We start from the raw sequence: 20,833 nt of genomic DNA on the forward strand, positions 1-20,833 counted from the left end.
AGGAAGGCGCTGACTGTTGTAATTGCAAGGGACTAGGAGCCCAGGTGGGAAAATGAGTTCTTCCCCGGAGCTCCAAGCCCGGGATGCATTAGGCAGACGCAGTTGGACCGAAGGGGAAAAGATGCAAGGCACCCCCGCGGGCGGCCAAAGAGGAGCCGACTGCGAGCCGGCGTGTACGAGTGCCCTGCTCAGCGACCCGCGCGTGCGCGACCGTGGGGGCCGAGCGGAGGGCAGGGAGGCCGGGGTGGACGCGAGAAGAGCGCGGGGGCAAGAGGTCCTGGACATGGAGGGGCGTGGGACGGAATGGGGATGCAGGGGTCCTAGCGGAGCGCTGGACGGTGGGACGGGAAGGACGAGGGAGTCATGCAGGGGTACGGGCCGTCGTGGGAGGGGCAGAGGAGCGTGGGGGGGGGGGGCAGAGGAGCGTGGGGGGAGCGCGGTGATGGGGCTGGAAGGGGGCGCGGCAGAGGGAGCCGGGTGCGCTGGCCCCTGCGGGGGGCTGGGGTGTGCGGCCCGCCAGGGGCGCCCCGGACTCCTGCGGGCGCCCGCGGGGTTGCCCAGGGGCGGTGCCGTAGCCGGGCCGAGTCTTCCCCGGGGTGTCTGGCCTCCGCCTCCGCTCGCGCCCGGGCAGTGGCGCCCGGAGCCCGGGCGGGGATGTGGGCACCCGCGGCTTGGGGGAGCGGCTCCCCCGCCCAGAAGCAGAGTTGTCGCTGCGGTCGCCAAGCAAGGAGGACGGAGCCGAGGCCCGCACTGTCGGGAGAGAAGAGAGTGGTCTCATCCCGTCGGGAATGAAGGGAAATACAGTGGCCGTTTGCTCGCCCGAACCCCAAGAAGTACAGCAGGTAAAGAGAATGGTCACGTACCACCACTTCGTTCTCACTTCCCCCAATTTCCGTGTCCTTCCTTCTCTTGCAGCCCCCTAAACTAACTCCTCCGTTGTTAGGATCCCCTGTTTCCTCTGCAGCCTATCCCCAACACCCCAAACCTACCTTCCCACCCTGCGTCCTTTCCCTCTGCATCTTCTGTGCCCCAAATAGGGTTTTCCTGCCGGTCTACAAGGGCTCTGGGGCAAGTATGAAATGTAGTTTAGACAGTAGGCCTTTCTTTGCCGGAAAAACTTTGCTAACTGATCAGCACTCTGACATAACCCTTGAATAACTTCGTCTTGCGGGGAGTAAGGGTAGGGTCGGAGGGAGGGGGTGAGGGAGAGAGAGGCGGGCGTTGGGGAGGCTGGCGTGGGGCGGCGGGGTGGGGTGTGCGTGCGGATGAGAGAGAACGAAAATAAGAATGAACTTGTTTTCTGTAAATTGATTTTGCCAAAAACATTGCCCTGGATTGCTGACTACTCTGTCCATTGACACTGAGTAAGCGGGGTGGCTGCACCAAGAAGTGCAAAGTTGCACAGGGTTTACTTGGGCGTTTTAGAGGGGAAACAGAGATCCTTAAGATCACTGGCGGCTCACACAGTCTTGTGTGATATAACTTGATGATCTCCCCTTATACCCACTACCCTCTAAAGTTCCCATGATTGGTATTTATGTCTTTGCATGTTATTTGGTTAAACCAGAGTCAGGCAGTTGGTAATTTTTAAATCACTACTGGATGGTCTGATGTTTATAAGTAGTGGTACAATTACTTACAATTTTTCCGTGAAATAACTCAAGTGATACCAAATGTTGTACAAGATTTTTAGTGATGACATGCTATATATGTATGGTATTTTTGCATGAATGCTGCTGGGTGTTCCTTAAAACAAGTAAATCTGTGTTCGTAAAGCCATGGAATTGTGTTTATTTTTCACTTAAAGCAGATTTTTTTATATGGCTCTCCTTGTGCTTTTCTTCCTTTAATATGAGAAGGCTATAAAAAAAAAAACCCTGAAAAACAGATTTTACAATATTACTCAAAAATATATGTAAGCTGATCTCTTGGGTTTTGGTGATGGAATTTTTTACGGAAAGGTTCAGTGTCTCTAGTATGAGAACTTCCTCTCTAGAAAAAGTGCTTCTAAAGTGATTAGCAAACTGGCATCCACTCCACATGTGTAAAAATATCATATAGTAAACTTTTAAAGTTACCGAATCATGTTTTCAAATATCTTTCTGTGCCCAAGTCCTTATGCTCTTTTGATGTTTAATGTTTATTATTACTGAATCATTAGGCACAATATTTAGTAGATATTACACCTAAATCATCACTGCACATAGTACATCTCTACTGTGGGCTACAAGTAGAGAAAAATTGTCCTGTACCATAATCATAATCTGTAAGATACCTCTTTAATCTTGGGAAAGATATAGGGATGAACAATCTGTTTAATAAATTAGACATGCATAAGTAGACTATAAATCAGGAAACTTTGACATTTAACAATTTGTTTGCTTTTTTTAAACTATTAAAAAACACCTCTCTCAGTGTTAATGAGGATAATAATACTCATTAATTGTGGCTGGAGGATATTTCAAATGTATATATGTACAGTATTACATTTTAATCAGCATCATTTCTTTATCTTGGGTATGACTTTTATCAGACCCTCATTCTGATGTTTAGTTGTTAAGATTGTGTCATTCAAGATCTCCTAATGTTCTTTCGGTAAAATGCACAGATATCTATGGACATAGTTATAGTTAAGCAAAAAAGTAATGCTAATTTTATTTCTTTCTCTAGAATTGTACTGTTAGAAAGTGATTTATATGGACATGATGATCATAGTATAATAACCCAAACATTTAATTTCCTAAAGACTTAGGTGATGTTGCTTTGTGATTTTTCAAAAAATGCCATTTCATTACGTCTTCTGTAGTTGAATTTATGTGAAGTAAACACAACTGGTTATGTGTTGTGAGTGGTGCAAATACAGGGTTATCTTTATAGTATCCCTTGTTTGAAGTGTATTTGCATATAAATTTCTGAACATACCTTCTAAATTAGGAAACGAAATAGCTACATATGACAACTTGTCTTTTTAGCATATCATTTTGTTAGGTATGAGGGAAATATTTGTGTTGGAATAGGAGACAGCAGGAGAAGGAAAGAGATAGTAAAATAATGCTTCCTAACTATCTTAAGGTCTTGGATTCCTTTGAAAACCTGGAGATAGTTCTAGATCTGCTACTTGGACAGGATTTCAAGAGGTTAACAGTTCTTGAAGCCAGATCTGGACCCCTGGCTGAGGTCACTCAAATTAGATTCTCAGCATGTAGGTGGGCCCGGTTGCTGCACATACAAAACCCTGAGTCAGTCCATGATAATAAAGTATGATGACATTAATACTTAACAGTAATAACAAAACAATGAAAGCTTAATTGGAAAAGTAACATGAGGCAGGTATTAATTTATAGAAATGTGCTTGTGATATTTTGTCTAGTAGACTTTAAAATTTTTTCCTAAACTCCTTTTTCAAAAATAACATACAATAAGTGAACTGAATGAAAAAAGGGAAAATTTAAAAACTAGGAAACCATAACTAAAATCATATTGCATTGAAGACAAAGGCCCTAAGTAACAGGTATAAAAAGGCAAAGGCTGTAAAAAAGTTGTGTTTTTATAAAGAACGTCTTTATGAGTCGCTGGATTACTTACATGGAATTCTGTGGGTTGGATTATAATTGAGGCTGTCTTGCATTTCAAAGGCATGAGGTGCAGCTGCCCTCTGTATATAAAGGACCGTTTTCTTTGTTTTTCCTCCCAGCTCCTGCTAGGCCACGCTGTCCTGACCAATGGCCGCTCTTGGGAGCCATGGTTCCTCCTCTGTGTCCTCCTCCTTTAAGATTCTTGACTCAATCTGTTTGTTTATAATCCCCCTTAATCCAAAATGATTTGAGGTAAATGTCTAACAAATTATTCTCCAGAGAATTTCCTCCTCACATGTGGAGCTTGATACTGTCCGCCTGACTTCTAGCACCTGCTCTCAAAAGGAAAGTGCTGTGTACACCACATTAACCGAGCTCCTACTTAAAGCCTGGCACGGCAGGCATTCATTACGTTACATCCGTCTTCACAAGCACCCTGTGAGGGGGGACCCACTTAACACAGATGGAAACTGGGCCCAGAGAGGCTATCATTTGCCAAGGTGATTGCTCAGCAGACCTGACACCAAACCCATGCTTCCCACCACAGCAGAGCGCCCAAGAAGACTGCTCCAGTCAGTCCTGCCTCTCATTCTTCTTGTGAATGCAAAATAGCTCAAGTGAGTAGACCACACGACTAGTGCTAGTAATACTTCGAATCAAGGAAAAAGAAGGCCATCACATTTAACTTTAACATTAACTCGTGTAAAGCATGAGCACTGGGAACCTTGGTGCCCTTAAAAACCTCAGAATTCTTTGGAAACTCTGTGGCGAGTCTTCTTGAAGGCAACTCTGATGTCTTCGTTTTTCTAATTAAATATTTTTCTTTGACTTTTTACTAAATCGGGCAAATACAGAAGGCCAATAAAATAGATAAAATAGTATCTTATGAACACAGTATCCCACTAGCAAGTCTCAAGATGTGTGGCTTATAGTGGGATGTTGACTAGCCCCCTGGTACTTACTGTTTTATGAAGATTTTCATTGTATTCATACTTACCTGAAGCAACAGTTCTGTCATCCTTTACATATCATCATATTGTATGCCTCATTTTTGCCTTTCTGCCTTTTTTCCCCCTTTCCTTTTTTTTAAATATTTTTTATTATATTATGTTAGTCACCATACAGTACATCCCTGGTTTCTGATGTAAAGTTCGATGATTCATTAGTTGCGTATAACACCCAGTGCACCATGCAATACGTGCCGTCCTTACTACCCATCACCAGCCTATCCCATCCCCTACCCCCCTCCCCTCTGAAGCCCTCAGTTTGTTTCTCAGAGTCCATAATCTCTCATGCTTCATTCCCCCTTCTGATTACCCCCCCTTTCTTTATCCCTTTTTTCTCCTACCCATCTTCCTACTTCTTATGTTCCATAGATGAGAGAAACCATATAATTGTCTTTCTCTGCTTGACTTATTTCACTTAGTATTATCTCCTCCAGTGCCGTCTACGTTGCAGCAAATGTTGAGAAATCGTTCTTTCTGATAGTTGAGTGATATTCCATTGTATATATGGAACACAGCTTCTTAATCCAGTCATCTGTTGAAGGGCATCTCGGCTCCTTCCACGATTTAGCAACATTGGGGTGTATATGGCCCTTCTCTTCGCTATGTCTGTATCTTTGGGGTAAATACCCAGTAGTGCAATTGCTGGATCATAAGGTAGCTCAATTTTTAACTTTTTAAGGGACCTCCACACTTTTCCAGAGGAATCCAACAAAATCCTAGAGGAGAGCATAGGCAACAACCTCTACGACATCGGCCACAGCAATCTTTTTCATGACACATCTCCAAAGGCAAGAGAAACAAAGGAAAAAATGAACTTGTGGGACTTCATCAAGATAAAAAGCTTCTGCACAGCCAAGAAAAAGCTTCTGCACAGCCAAGGAAACAGTCCAAAAAACTAAGAGGCAGACCACGGAATGGGAGAATATATTTGCAAATGACACTACAGATAAAAGACTAGTATCCAATATCTACAAGGAGCTTCTCAAACTCAATACACAAGAAACAAAAAAACAAATCATAAAATGGGCAGAAGATATGAACAGACACTTTTCCAACAAAGACATACAAATGGCTAACAGACACATGAGAAAATGTTCAAAATCATTAGCCATCAGGGAAATTCAAATCAAAACCACACTGAGATACCACCTTACGCCAGTTAGAATGGCAAAACTTGACAAGGCAAGAAACAACAAATGTTGGAGAGGATGTGGAGAAAGGGGATCCCTCCTACATTGTTGGTGGGAATGCAAGTTGGTACAGCCACTCTGGAAAACAGTGTGGAGGTCCCCCTTTCCTTTCCAATATCCAGACTTGGAGGTGTATGTAAGTGGGGAATGGTGAGAACGACCCAACTGAAATAATAAAAGAATGATCATCAGTCCCTTCATTTGACCTGTCTCAAGCCCCAGGTAACTGTCCCACAGTGTCTGCTTAGGGTTCTGCATGATTCTTCCAGCTGACACTTTGTACAAGTCTGGAAAAGTAGATGTCACTATCTCTTTGAAAATTGCTTCAATCTTGTTTATTTCTCCTTCTCCTTCTCGAATTCCCACTAGAGGCATTTTGGCCCTTCTCATTTCCATCTTCCATTTCTTCTCGGGCTGCTGATTCCATCATTCCACACCATGATAGTTCAGTTGCTCCCATGATTTGTAATTATTTTGTGTGAGCTCATCTACACTGAGAATTATTCTTAGACAGGACTTTCAAACGCAGCAGGTGTGAAAGTGTCTGTAGGAGTGGTTCTGCTCATGCATCTGCTGGGATACCAGGGGTTTTATGGGTCCCAAAACAGTTTTTATGTAAATTTCATGGTTGGGGGTTGTCGCAGCACATATGTGTTATAAATTCGGACAAACTGTCACCTGTAAATGGTACAGGCTTGTGGTTGATGCAAGCTTATGATTTTGCTTTCTATGCAGTGGTTTGTCTTTCTGTCCACAGCCTTAGACAGGGAGGGATCTCTTTTTGTACTTCTTTCGTATGTGGGAGCTCTGGCTTTGCTCTAGACAGAGGCCAACTCTCCCATCTCTGTCAGGCATTAAAATTCAGGCTCAGTCTCTAGGCCCATAAGTGGGTCTAATAACCTGCATATTATGTGTAGCATGACCCCCCAGTTATCTGTGGCTTTCATTTCCATCCTTTTTTCTAGCCTTGAGAATGTTCCATTCTTTCCTGTAATTTTGACTACATATTTTTCAAGTATTACATTTTATGCAGAACTGTGTCTTGGTGGTACAAATGGGGCTCTCTCATGTCTTCTCAGTCCTTTATATTAGAAGACCTCTCTATGTGTGATACTTTTCATTATTTGGGGGGAACATTTCCTGTGTTTCCTATTTTTAAAGACAATTATGAAACAATAAAAAATACATTGTACGTCATACTCTGAGATAGATTATAAGAGAGCTCCATGACATTCATTTATCTAAATTTTAAATAAACCAAATTTTAAACAACTTCTGGAATTTTAAAATGACCAATAAAGCCATTATATAAATTAAATGGTGTATTAAATGATGTTAAATTACAATGAAGATAATTCTCATTTATGTTAATTATGTAATCTGTGGATTATTTAAATTGGTTATCTAACCCATTGATTATTTATTCTTGGGCTGTCTATACCTTTAATACTAAGTTTTGTTTTTATTTATTAATATCTCTACCAAATATTAGTTGGAAAGTAAGGATAGATATCAGGACAGTTTTGTTACTGATTAGAGTTTGAGAGATTTGTTGCTTGAAACTAATAAATTGAGGTTTGAGTATTTTATTTGTCTTGTGACATAAAACTCAGAACTTAAATATGAATTTGTAATCAGAACAGATACTCAGGTAAGTACCAGTTGATTTTAGGGCTTTTTTTACTTTGCAACGGGGAGTGAAAGGGACATAAGAATGTAATATTATTATCGGATTCACCTCTTGGATTAACAATGATAATGAGACAATAAGCTTATTTTTAAAATAGTAAAACCTAACTAAAATATGACTTGCATATCTACAATATAATCTATTTCCAATGAGGTATATCAGGAGTAGGCAAACTTCTTCTGTAAAGGGCCAGATAATAAATATTTTGGACTTTGTGGGCCGTAAGATCTCTGTCACAACTACACAACTGGGCAGTGGGAGCAGACATAGACATTGGTAAACAAGTAGGCACTGCTGTGGCTTAGGAACACTCTACTTGTAAGAACAGGTGAATGGTCTTGACACACAGGCCATCATTTACCAAACCTTGATCTATACTAGTGAAAGCAAGCAGTTATAAAGAAATAACTTTAGTTGTGAAAAGTTTTCCACATAAATTGATACTGTCAAACTTAAAAATTAACAAAGCCTACCAAGCAGCAAATTAGTTTACTTGAGAATAGAGAAATTGCAATTTGGGACACGTAAACTATGGGGAACCATAGGCAAGTCCGGAGAACAGGGAAGAACGTCCTTTTATAGAAGAAAGAAGGAAGTTGGGAGGGGTTCTTTTGAACAAATGTTCGTTGGAGGAAAATGAGAGTTCGAAGTCGTAGTGGCTTCTCATTGGCCGCCGGTGACTGAACCGTGGCAGCTTCTCATTGGTTGCATGGAAATCTTACTCCCTCCTGCTGGGCTGTGTAGGCTGGGAGGAGCAGTAGTGCAAGAGAGCCCCTGCCCAATGACTTCCGACTCCTTTTTGAATGAGGTCGCCTTTGTTCATTTTCCCAACAGATGCATAAACACTATTTATCACTTCATACAAATACTAATCCATTCATACTCAAAAGGTTTAGGTGAGAAGGAATTGGTCCCTTTTTATTTTTTTTCTTCACCTTCTTTACTTCGGGCAATGATATAATTCACAAACTTAAAAAAATGTTGCTTTCCTCTCTGGAGCTGAAATTTCAAACTGAGTATGTTACTATTTGTAAACTACCTTAAATTTATAAAAAGTAGTACAGTGAGATTTTTTTTAAAAAATATTTTAATACATGCATCACCATGAATATGTTGTACACATTACATTACATCAAGGATCATCCTTGAATTTTGTCACTATACAAAACTGCTGCAACAGCCCAAAATATAAAAAATTAGAGAAAAGTTTATATGTAACCCATATTTTAAAATGGAAATTGTATTATACCCATCAGTAAGCCATGATCACCTGGTTTATGATTTTGTTTCTACATGCAGTAATGAAATGGAGGTGAGCCAGAAGGGTCATTTTCCTTTAAGAGATAAGAAGGATTTATATAAATTGGAAATAAGGGGAAAAAACCTAAAAATTATTTTAACAAGTTTGCCTCTTTTGGCATGTAAATATCTTACAATTTCCTTAAACTGTGTAGTTTCATAAAGTATTCTTAGTTTCATACTGGGAAGGACTCCAGATTTTTCTATGTTGCTTATTTTAAAAATATTAACTACATATTGAAAAGTGATGTTGTCTTTTATTTGCTACACATTAAACAGTCGATTTGGGTTATTTGTGGATAATTTTTTCAAATAAAATAAAAGGTGGCAATCATCTTGCAGTGTATCAAATCAACATGTACCCCTTAAGCTTTTACAATGTTATCTATTAAATACACCTCAATAAAGCTGGAAAGAAAAAAATTAATGGAACCCTTCTCATCCGCTTCAAAAAAGAAAATATTCTTATAATGGTGGTTCTATATCACTATATTTTGTCCAAACCCATAGAACATAAACACCAAGAGTAAACTCCAGTTTACTGAAAAAATCACTTTCAGTGATTATGATGTGTCAGTGTAGTTTCATCTTTGATAAAAAATGTACCATTCTGGTGAGATATATTGGTAATGGAGGAGGCTGTGCCTGTGTGGGGACAGGATGTATATGGCAAATTTCTGTACCTCCCTCTCAATTTTATTGTAAACCTGAAACTGCTCTAAAAAAATAATCTCTAAAAAATTAAGAGTGCATACATACCCCACATTTTCTTTATCCATTCATGTGTTGATGGACACATAGTTTGTTTTCACATCTTGGCTATTTTAAATAATGCTGTGGTGAACATGGAAGTGAAGATATCTCTTCAAGATCCTGATTTATTTCCTTTGAATATATACCCAGAAGTGGAACTGCTAGATCATGTGATAGTTCTATTTTTAAACTTTTGGAGGAAGCCCCACACTGTTTTCCGTGGTGGCTGCACCATTTTACATCCTCACCAACAGTGTTTAAGAGTTCCCATTTTTTCACATCCTTGCCAGCACTTGTTATCTCCTGCCTTTTTTTTGAAAATACCACTATAACAGGTGTGAGGTATATCTCATACTATTTTGTATACTTGAAATTTGCTGAGATGGTTATTTAGGTGTTCTGACCAGGGAAGGAAGGAAGAAGAAACAGTAACTATGTGAGGTGATGGATGTGTTAATTGACTTGACTGTGGTGATCATTTCACGATATATGTCAAAACGTCAAGTTGTACACCTTAAATGTATATAGTTTTTATTTGCCAATTATACTTCAATAAAACTGGGGAGGGGAAATGGGACTGTGGAAAATTTTTCATAGGATATGCTTTTGACATGATTTCTGTGTTACATCCAAAATGTGGCTGACTTTGTCAACTCCTGCCCCCGTTAAACAAACATTTTTAAAAGTTAATCTGGGGCGCCCGGGTGGCACAGTGGTTAAGCGTCTGCCTTCGGCTCAGGGCGTGATCCCTGCATTATGGGATCGAACCCCACATCAGGCTCCTCCGCTATGAGCCTGCTTCTTCCTCTCCTACTCCCCCTGCTTGTGTTCCCTCTCTCGCTGGCTGTCTCTATCTCTGTCAAATAAATAAATAAAATCTTTTAAAAAAATAAATAAAAGTTAATCTGCTGCATTCGGAAAAGAGAGGGAAAAATTCAAAGGCCAGACTTTCATTAGCAATGGTATGAGTTGTAGCGCTGCAAAATTCTTACAGCTCCCTAGCCCTAATCTCGAACTGTAGACGAAGTGCCTCCATCCAGTAGTTGCACTCATCCCACATTCGTCGTCTGTCCAAAATGGGTGCTTCATTATTCACTTCAAACCATTCCTGCTCTGGTTGCTTTTCGTTCCATTGATTCTCCCACACAGCCAGGTGAAAACCTTTCCCGTGTCCATCCAAGTGGGCGCTAAGTTCCATTAAAGCCTCGCTCGACACGGCTTCCCAGTGTCCCGAATCAGGGTCCCGTGGTCTCTGCTTCCTTGATGCTTAGACAGCAGCTTGGTGTCCGCCACCATCTGGGGTCACTCAGCAAATTATTGTGGAGTTAGGCTTAATTTTTTCCATCCTCTCAAGTTTGAGCACAGAAACCTGTCTTGAACTTCCTTTGCACATAAGAAACGTCATGAAGAAGCCCAGGCGGGCCCTACCCCTCCATTTCTCTCTCGGACTGCTGTCAGTCAGCCTCCTCCTCCTCCCGTTGGCATTTCCCTTCCCGCACAGCTGGACCCATGTTGACGCCCTGAGCTTCCTTGGCCTGACCAGCATCATCAGCTTTCCCCTATCCACATGTATCTGCTCTGTCACTGAGAAAATTTCTGCCACAAATCAGTCCTATAGTGTGATTTTCCTATTCTTATCCCAAAAATGTTTTTAAAATCCCATAAGTGTTCAGTGCTGAACACTCACAACCTCCAGCCTCAGCTGGAAGGACCCTTGGCCTCATGCTGTGATCATTCACCCTCTCCCATCCCATTGGGAGCCATTCCAGACTTCCTCTGCTGTCTTTACCACCCTTAGCAGATGACCTCTCTCCCTCTCAGCTGAGACAATGAGGCACTCAGGTATGCACTGCCTCAGCTTCCTGTTCTCCCCAGCCATAACATTAACCATGCCCCCATCTATCCTCCCCTCTTCAGAGCTGATTGCCTTGGGTCCTCCCCTCCTGCTTTCTCCTTCACCTTCTTCGGGTCATTACATTTCCATGACCCTCCCCACCATGGGTGCCTTCCTCTATTTATGAATTAGTGCAAGATTAAATGCATGTGTGAGACTTACGTAAAAGAAACACCTTTATAGAGAGATGGTGACTACGCATATGACTGGTTTATTAAAGACAGAAAATTAATTATTATCAGCCTACCTATGAGCTATTTAAAGCAATCCTGCCTGTTTTGAGAGAGTTTTTGTTTGAAAATTTTAATCAACGTACTCCATTACAATATGAAAAAATTGGGGCAAAAATGATTTAAGATAGTTTTTGAACAATGAAAGAACATAAGATGAATATTATAGCATTATCTTCAAATCAATGATTATGTTATTTATTAACGTCATCCAGTAAATACCTGATATTTCTTGGACTAAATATTGAAGTACAAATGATCGTATTTTAAAAAGGAATAAAATGATAGGGGATGAAAGGTAAAAAAAAATAATTTATTTTTTAATATATTTTTTAATTTAAATTCAATTAGCCAGCATCATTAGTTTCAGATGTAGAATTCAGTAATTCATGAGTTGCCTATAACACCCAATGCTCATCACATCATGTGCCTTCCTTAATGCCTGTCACCCTGTTATCCCATCCCCCCCACTTCCCATCCAGCAATGAAAAATAAAATTTTTAAAAGACTAGAGATAGAGGGCAGTTTTAGGTTCACAGCAAAATTGAGAAGAAGGTACAGAGATTTCCTATATTCCTCCTGCCTCCCCCACAGCCTCCCCACTATCAACATCCCCTCCTACAGTTGTTACAACACTGTTATCCCCCAAAGCTCACAGTTTGCATCAGAGCTCACTCTTGGTGTTGTACATTTTCTAGGTTTGGACAAGTGTGTAACGACATGTATCCCTCATTATAGCATCATAAAGAATAGTTTCCATGCCCTAAAAGTTCCCTGTGTTTCACCTGGTCAGCCCTTTCTCGCCAGACTCCTGGTGAGCACTGATCTTTTTTATTGTCTTCATAGTTTTGCCTTTTGCAGGATGTCATATAGTTGGAATCACATAACCTTGTCAGATTGGCTTTTTCCACTTAGTAGTAAGCATTTAAGTTTCCCCTACATCTTCTAATGGCTTGAGAGCTCATTTCTTTTTATTGCTGAATAATATTCCATTGTCTGAATGTTCCAGTGTGTTTATCCATTCACCATTACTCAGGCTTGTGTAAAACCTTTTTCTTAATTTTTTTAAAAGTTTTTATTTTGTTATATTAGTCACGATACATCCCCAGTTTTTGATGCAATGTTCCATGATTCATTATTTGTATTTAACACCCAGTGCACCATGCAATATGTGCCCTCCTTAATACCCATCACCGGCCTATCCCAATCCCCCACTCCCCTCCCCTCTGAAGCCCTCAGTTTGTTTCCCAGAGTCCACAGCCTCTCATGGTTCATTCCCCCTTCTGTTTGTAAAATCTTTTTAAATGCAAAAATTATATGACTTCCTTTTCTAAAAGCATTTCTAAGAGTATGTCTTTTCATACCACCAAACTTTTTTGTATTATTTATGATGTGGGAAGACAAAGACCTGGATTTACTTCTTCAGAGCGTACAATACAGTTTGCAGCCAAATAATTGGCCGTGTTCTAGAAGTTTGCTTGCAAATCTGAGTATATTTTCTCAGAAATGTATCTTATAACTGTTATGTTGTATGGATGCTTTGCAAACGCTTCTTTAAGCCTAATGCAGTTAAATAATAATGTTTCTTGTTGCACAAAGCCAAAACATTATTCAGAGTATCAGTTCTGTGTTTCAGTTATTAAAACCAAGAACACATCAGAATAAGTGACGCTTAGGATTGGCCCAAAGAATAAGGACTCTTTCCTGGGCACATAAGTGGGATGAGTTTTCAGTGACAGTTTCAGCAGAAAGGAACCAAGTGTGGTCCTGGGAAAGAGGAGGATTCTGCACACAGCAGGGTGCAGGAAGATTCTAGACATAGTGGGGATGAGCTCACAGCCACTTGGGGACATGCTGACGTGTGAACCCGAGCAGGAATTGTTACCAGCCATATCTATAAACCAGTCGTAAACTTTATGTTCACACAGCATAGTCTAGATGTGAAGAAAACTTAACTATTTGTTTCAAATATACCAAAAAAAAAAAAAAAAGAGAGAGAGAGAGAGAGAGTGAGAGAGAGAGAAAGAAAGAAAGGAAAGGAAAATTCTCACTTTGGGAACCTAAAGCAATTACTTCATTCTATTGAGTTGAAATGAACTGTCAAAAATGACTAAGCTTTCAGTTATACCCCTGGGCATAAAGGTGAACTGAAACAGAATCATGTTCCAAAAGAGAGCGCTCACATTTCCAGGGATCGAAAGTAGGGTAGGATCTTTAGAGGAATGGGAATCCTGAGAGTCGGGCTCAAACCAAGGCCGTGGAATTGTCCTCAATTCTGCGCTCTGTTTAAGCTTTTACTGAAACTGAATTCGCTATTTTCCTCTTCTTTGGTTATCTAAGATTGTGTGAAAGACCAAAATTCTTTCAAGACAAAGAATCCACAGAAGGATACCCATGGTGCCTATGAGTAGTTTTCACAAGTCGCTAACAACCCTCTGAACCCCACAGTGAACAGACACATGGGTGACAGACTTCCCCTTTGAAGATGGCAGTGCGAGGATAGTATTTACACAGCACCCTCCTGAAATCATTCAAAAGCAGCAAGGCGAGTGAAAAACTCAAATTCTATGGTAGGCAACACCAGGAGACAACCAAAACCGAAACCACAAAATTCGTGGAAAGTTACCCAAAAGAGTGGGGATTGAACAGGTGTGTGTCTGAAAGAATAGTGAGAGAAGTCATCAGAGCTGCAGGTTCAGAAAACCCATCTCTGTGTGTGTTTCAAAGGTGAAGAGTGTGCCCTGTGTGGTACAGTCTGCACATCTCACGTAGTGGGAGGAGGAGATGAACGAGCTGACAGCAGGGGAGCACTTGCACCAGTCTCCGTGCCAACATGCAAAGGTAGGCAGATGAGGAATCATACAGATAAGTCCCATGTCAGGAGACAGTCTGTCTGTTGATGCTAAGCATAGGACAGATCTTGTGTTATGAAAGAAGAGGGAAGGGGGGCAAGAAGGGAGGGAGGGAGGGAGGGAGAGAGAGAGGGAGGAAGAAAGAAGAGGAGGGGGAGGAAGAAACCAAACAAACAAAAAAACCTGAGAAAGGAAAACTAGACAAACACAAATACTTTGGGTTAATGAAGAAAATTCCAGTCAGACCAGAACATACCTCATCCTGGGACAGACCTCCTGAGAGTAGCTGGTCAGAGAGCAGAAAGGAGAGGCAGAGAGTGACAGCCCTACGGAAGGGGCTTGTTAGAAGAAATGGGAAGTATTTCACGGATAATGTCAATGCTTTTCATGTAGTTCTAGATCTAGTGTTTGGAATAAGGTCTTCTCTTACAGGGAGCTGTTGATATGCTGTTTTGCGGCTGTGATTATCAACGGTGGCGACCCATTAGAACTGCCTAGGGAACTTGACAGATACCTAGAGCAGGGCCTGTGTCATACCAAATACATCGGAATTTCTGGAGAGGATCCTAGGCAATGGTATTATTTTACACATCTCCTTGTTGCTGCTAATGTGTGGCCACAGCCGAGAACCACTGCTCTTCATGCCTCATTCTCTCTGGACTCATCTGGCCTGTTCCTTGTACGATGTTGCCACCCCCTGGGCTTTGCTTGTGTCACTTAAACATAGATCATTCCTGCCCCAGGACCATTAGATGGGCCATCCTGTGCCCGTATCACACTTTGCCCTGGTCTTCTCATGATTGTTTCTTTCTCATTATTCAGGTCATCCCACAAAGGCCTGCCCTGATTATGTACTTAAAATAGTCTCCCCATCCCCTGCTTACTTTCTTAAAAAACTTGCCACTGTGAGAAATCTTCTTGTTTATTGTTTTCACATTGATTGGCTGTTTCCTGTCAACTAGATATAAGCTCTGAAAAGGTAAGACCTCCTTTGTCCCGTGCACTCTGCTAGCCTCAGCATCTAGAACAGTGTTTGGCACAGTTTGTGTTCATTGGATCAAAAACAGCAGAAGTGGTTTCAGCAGGATCCTGGTAGCCTTTGCATATAACTGGTTCATATGAGACAAACCAACTCAGCATCCCAGAAAAACAGTTTCAGAGAAAGTCAATCATTAATTCCATTAAGCAAACTCTATATACAATAAGAAGCATTTCCATACAGCTACCTTAAAAGGCATTGCTTTTCTTAGGCAATTATAGAGACAAGAACTGAATTTCTCATTTATTCTAGCAAACAAAAAACAAATCAACAAAAGTAACTCGTGTATGACAGAGATAATCCTTGATGAATATTATTTAAATAAATCATGAATGACAGACAACTGCTATTATCACTCACTTCATTGTGCTGTTATCCTATTTTGCCAAATCTACAATGCCCATTTTTTACATCTTAATAGCTCTTAATTGGGAATGCATATTACCATTAGTGCCAGATTATAGTTAAATTTGCAGAGGTACTCCTTACTGACACAAAAACAGTGGTGGTCTTAAAATCATCAGTCTTAGCTTTGATGAGATAATAGTATATGAGAAAGTCAGGGCTTTTTCATGAGATTTCCTTGAATCATTATGCCTATCTTTTTTTTTTTTTTAATTTAGAACTACCATCTTAAATCTTCCCGCTGGTCTTCTCTTGCCAAATCAAGTTATCTTTCTCTGTCCTCATCTTTGACCTCCCCAGAGCATTTGGTAACCCTGAATAGCCCCATCATTCATGTATGCCAGCACAGAGGACGTGGATTTCTGTAAGCTCCAAGTTCTGTTTCACAACTGTTGGTAAGGAGTTGTTCAAGTTTGTGTTCATCATCTCTCTTCATTTTTCGAAACTTTACTCTTGGTACTGCCACCCCCTCATTCTTTCACACCAGGAACTAAGTGAATTCCACCACCACCCTTGGAAAAAAAAAATTTTTAAAGCAAGTTCTTTATTGCATTGGTTTGACTAAAACTTATGTTAGATTTTTATGTTGCAAATTATCAAATACCAACTCCACAGTTTTGAATGGAAGAAAGGCAATTTATTGGCTGATGTAATTAAAAAGTACTAGATTAGAGCTGATTTAGGCATGCCTTGATTCACGTGCTTGAAATTACCATGAATTTGACATCATCTCTAGGCTCCAACCTTTGCTACCGTTGTGTTCATGGCTGCTCACTAAGCAGGCTTGATTCACTATCAAATTCAAGTCAAGCAGAAAAGGAAATCTGTCTTGTCAGCCACTGAAACAAAAGTTGTGGGATTGCTCTGAGTGAGGCTGGTTGGCTTGGGTGGAATCGTTCTAAAATAGCCTCTGGCCAAGAGAATGCCACGCTGTCCTCAGTCTGGCCTAAATCACGTGACCTGCCACTCAACCTGGGAATGGCGTTGATCTGATGACCAAGCATACAGACTGAAAGCAAGGTAGGGTTGAGTCTCCAAAAAGAAAATCCAAGGGTCATTTCCAGAAGTGAAGTTAATGATGTTGAGAAACAAAAAGCATGTATTCATACACTTTTTGGAACCAACATGTTCATTTTTGACATTTTTTAAGTTTTTCATCTCTCATTTTTAAATGAAAAAACATTTGTTTCTTCTTTAAATATTAGTAAACCAATGGGATTTTTGTGCTATAGTGAAGAAACCGGATTTTGTGCTATTGTGGAGATGCCAGATTTTCTTCTTGTTGCTGAAATTATACAGAATCTAATGCTTGATTATCAAACAGCTTTCTTTCTTTCATGCTAAGTAACTGGACTCGGTCATACATAGGATGTTCTTAGGCCGGCGTCCCTCATTTTTTTTCTCTTTAATTGCAGCCTTCCTTTTCAAAATAAATTTTTTAAAAAAAAAAGGACTTTTTGATCATTGGCTAATACACACACTACTTGAAATAATTTACATGAAGCTATGGAAAGTTTCTTCCAGGGCCAAATGGCAAATGACAATGCCTTTAAGCTAAGAAAGAGAACAGAAGTTTTGGGGAGAAGTGGGAGGGGTAATTAAAATATGTTGAGTTTGCAACATGATGACTGAAATACCCACACCTGAAAGTCATGAAACACAAGGGACCCAAACCAACTTCATTGTTACATCTCATCTCTCAAGGTCATTGTCTTCACCACTGTCTTTTCTCCCAGGCGTCAGCATTGAATTTCGATGTCACCTCCGTGACCTCATAACACAGCATTTGTGTTGTTATGAGCCCTCTAGCATCCAGCTTTCACATTTTCAGTGGAAAGAAGGTTTTTGAAATAAGATTTTGAACATTTTTCAGCAGATTGGGTGAAGGTCAGAGGTCAGGAGCTCTAAAAAAAGAGCTCAGGAACCTCAGGAGGACACAAGCAGAGCAATGGTCAGAAACAAGTCAAGTTCAGCTTCATGGGATCTCCAGTATCTTTAACTTTCAGACTGTAGAGTATCCCTGTGTGTTTCTCAAGACTATTAAACTGTAAATATCATATACAAGGCAAGTTGTTGGCAAAAGACGTGGATACCAGAAAACTAAACTGTAAGAAAAAATGATAATAATGATTGTGTGAAAGTGCGATTATGTAATCAGCCTAGGAAAGTTAGTTACTAGCTGAGCACAGTAATGGTTAGGCATAACATCAAGTCAGAATGTACCATGAAGTAAGCCAAAATATGTTTTTTGTAAAGGCTGCATATGTCATAATCTGTGATTCATGTATTTTATTTCATTTTGAAAAATTCACTCACAGCATTAAGAAATAACGGCAGCTATTAGCTGCCATTTATATGTGTTTTACTATGTGCCAAGTGCCTTTGGTACATTATCAAATTTAATTATTTTACTAGCCTTAAGCAGGGAGTTGATATTATCCCCAACATTAATAGCAGAAAACAGACCATTAAGAAAATAACTAAGTTACCTAACATTATACAAGCTATTAGTTGTGAAAAAGCTGAATTTAAAACTCAGTTAATTCCAAAGCCTAGAATTTTGGGCCATTTGTTTATATTCTTTCTGGGGAAAGAATAAGTAAGGAAGATTTTTAAATTAACGCTGTGTACTGTTAGTCATAATCAGACTACAGAATATAGGACATTCGCCAAGCTCTCAAACCATAGAGGCTATCAGATATCTGCACCTGATTTGGGGAGGTTTAGGGGGTTGAACTAAAGTCATCAATATTGTAACTATTTCAAGGTTTTGGTTCATGGTCTCAAAACTTATTTGTGAGTCAATAAAAAAACATAGCACTTAGGTCAGTGACAGTACATATTTCAATATGTGTTGACTCATATACATTTACAAATTATGTTCACACACTATTATGTCAATATATTGAATACATTTGAAACAGGCACAAATACTGGAAATTTCAAAAGACTAAGGTAATGATTATTTCTGCTGTTGGAGAATCAACCTCCACTAACCCAACTACCATCTCTTCCAAATACAATTAATTTTTCCTTTATGTGCTTCCATAACCTGTGGCTCATACCTACACTGTTATGCTAACCACATTATTGAATATTTAACTATCTGCCCTCTAAGCTGGAAAGAAACCTACATAAGCACAGAAACTGTGGTTTACTTGTTAAATGCATTCATTTAGAAGATATTTCCTAGAGGCTAAGGAAATAGAGGTATAAAGACTCAACCCCTGCCACCAAAGTTATGATCACATGAAGGATAAACAGGATTTAGGGAAGTAAATAAGCAGTGACAGATGGGTCTGCACTGAATGCTATGAGGACCGCAGAGATATTTAGGAGGGTCCCAAGCTTGCAAAAAAGAGGAAGTTGGAAGAGAAGAGTTAGAGAAGTCTAAGTACTAATATACACTAGCCCCTGCTATGTACTAACTCCTCAAAAGAGATGTGTGGTTGTTAAATGCTGATTTTTTTGAGTTTGAGAAGATTGAGAAAAATTACTTCTCTGTTTACTGCCCCAGTTCTGAACCACCTGAGAGACAGAGAGATAAGTCAAATGAAGGTCTAAATGTCATTTTTATTACAACTAGAGCTGTTGGAGAATGTGTTCTAGATGCACAGCAACAATGGGCTTGCTAATGGTTACATCACATCTCCAGCAAGGACTCACCCACCCCTTAGGCAGCTCTAGACGATCACAGGTCCTTCCTAGGGGCTGAAGGATCAGTGTCAAAAATGTACTCTCTGCAGACATGAACGTCCCTGAAGAGGGAGGAAATGGACCATACAGACCCACTTTCCTATTCTAACTCATCAATGAGGAGAATTAATCCACTTTCCTTGGGATGAAATGAATAGAAACTATAGAGAGAATCGAGAAATGTTACTACACTAGGAGGAACCTTATAGAAGGAATAGTATTCCTTTGTAAGAGACTATTCTTACAAATTTCAATGTCTGACATACTTTTCAATGTCCCTGGGCACAGATCTTCCTATTCCTCCATCTACAGATTTCCAATATTCTCGATTTTGGTTTTTTTTCCAAACCAATTTATTTTATATCACCTATCTTCCTTTTCATAAATCACTTGCTCTCTAATTCTGGGTCAGAAATTTCTAATCAGGGTAAAGAGATTTTAAGAACATTCATGAAATACATCAAGTATTCTCACTTGATGATCACTTTTCAGTAGGAACAAATACACTGACATTTTATAAATGGACGTTACCTTCTCTTTGATCGAATCGGATATATGAAATGCCAGATGAATGCAACAGGAAATAAACTAGGGAGACTATTAATTTTACCAAAAAATACAACAGGTACCTTTAAATAGTAATGTACATCACTCAATATAAACTAGAAACACAAATCAGACTAGAATTACATTTCTCTGCAGGAACTCTTAATGACAGATGTCAATGGAGCAGGGACTTCAAAGTTTAGTCTGAAATTATTTCAACCTAAAATTTTATACCAAATGAAACTATTAACCAGTTTTGGAGCAGAATAGATATATTTTCAGACATAAAAGGACTCAGACAATCTACTTCCCAAACATTGTTCCTGAACGATTATTTGACAGTGCAGTCCATCAAAGCAAGGGGGTACACGAGGAGAGGACGTGAGAGCTGAGTCAGGGAAGATTCACCCAGCTCAGGAGAACAATGAGATCTAAAGAAGACAGCAGCTGTGTGGGAACCTGGCTCGGCAAGATGGACTGGCATAGGAGCGGGGGAGCCTGGAGTACAGGGTTCTGAAGAAAAATGTGATCTTATACAATGTGTATTAATATCAGGGACTCAGCAGAAGTTTGACAATGTGGTAGAGGTAGAGAATGCAAGAGACAGAAAGACCATCAGAAAGTAAGGGGGCTGGAGGTGAGTCCTACAAGAAAACC

General features: G+C 40.1%; 1 protein-coding gene across 4 annotated transcripts in view; it reads left to right on the forward strand.

The window, feature by feature from the left end:
• Nucleotides 1–455: 455 nt before the first annotated feature.
• The window catches only part of SGCG (sarcoglycan gamma), a 133,004-nt gene continuing 112,626 nt past the window's right edge, over nt 456–20,833 (forward strand). For all 4 annotated transcript variants that reach the window (XM_019801195.2, XM_011226789.3, XM_011226784.3 and 1 more), the window contains exon 1: nt 456–842. Coding sequence is in view for 2 of the 4 variants with exons in the window: in XM_011226784.3 (XP_011225086.2) it covers nt 789–842 (54 nt within the window). In the remaining 2 variants the exon portion in view is untranslated. The remainder of the gene's footprint in view (nt 843–20,833) is intronic.

This window comes from Ailuropoda melanoleuca, chromosome 7 (genome assembly GCF_002007445.2).
Source record: "Ailuropoda melanoleuca isolate Jingjing chromosome 7, ASM200744v2, whole genome shotgun sequence".
NCBI lineage: Eukaryota > Metazoa > Chordata > Mammalia > Carnivora > Ursidae > Ailuropoda > Ailuropoda melanoleuca.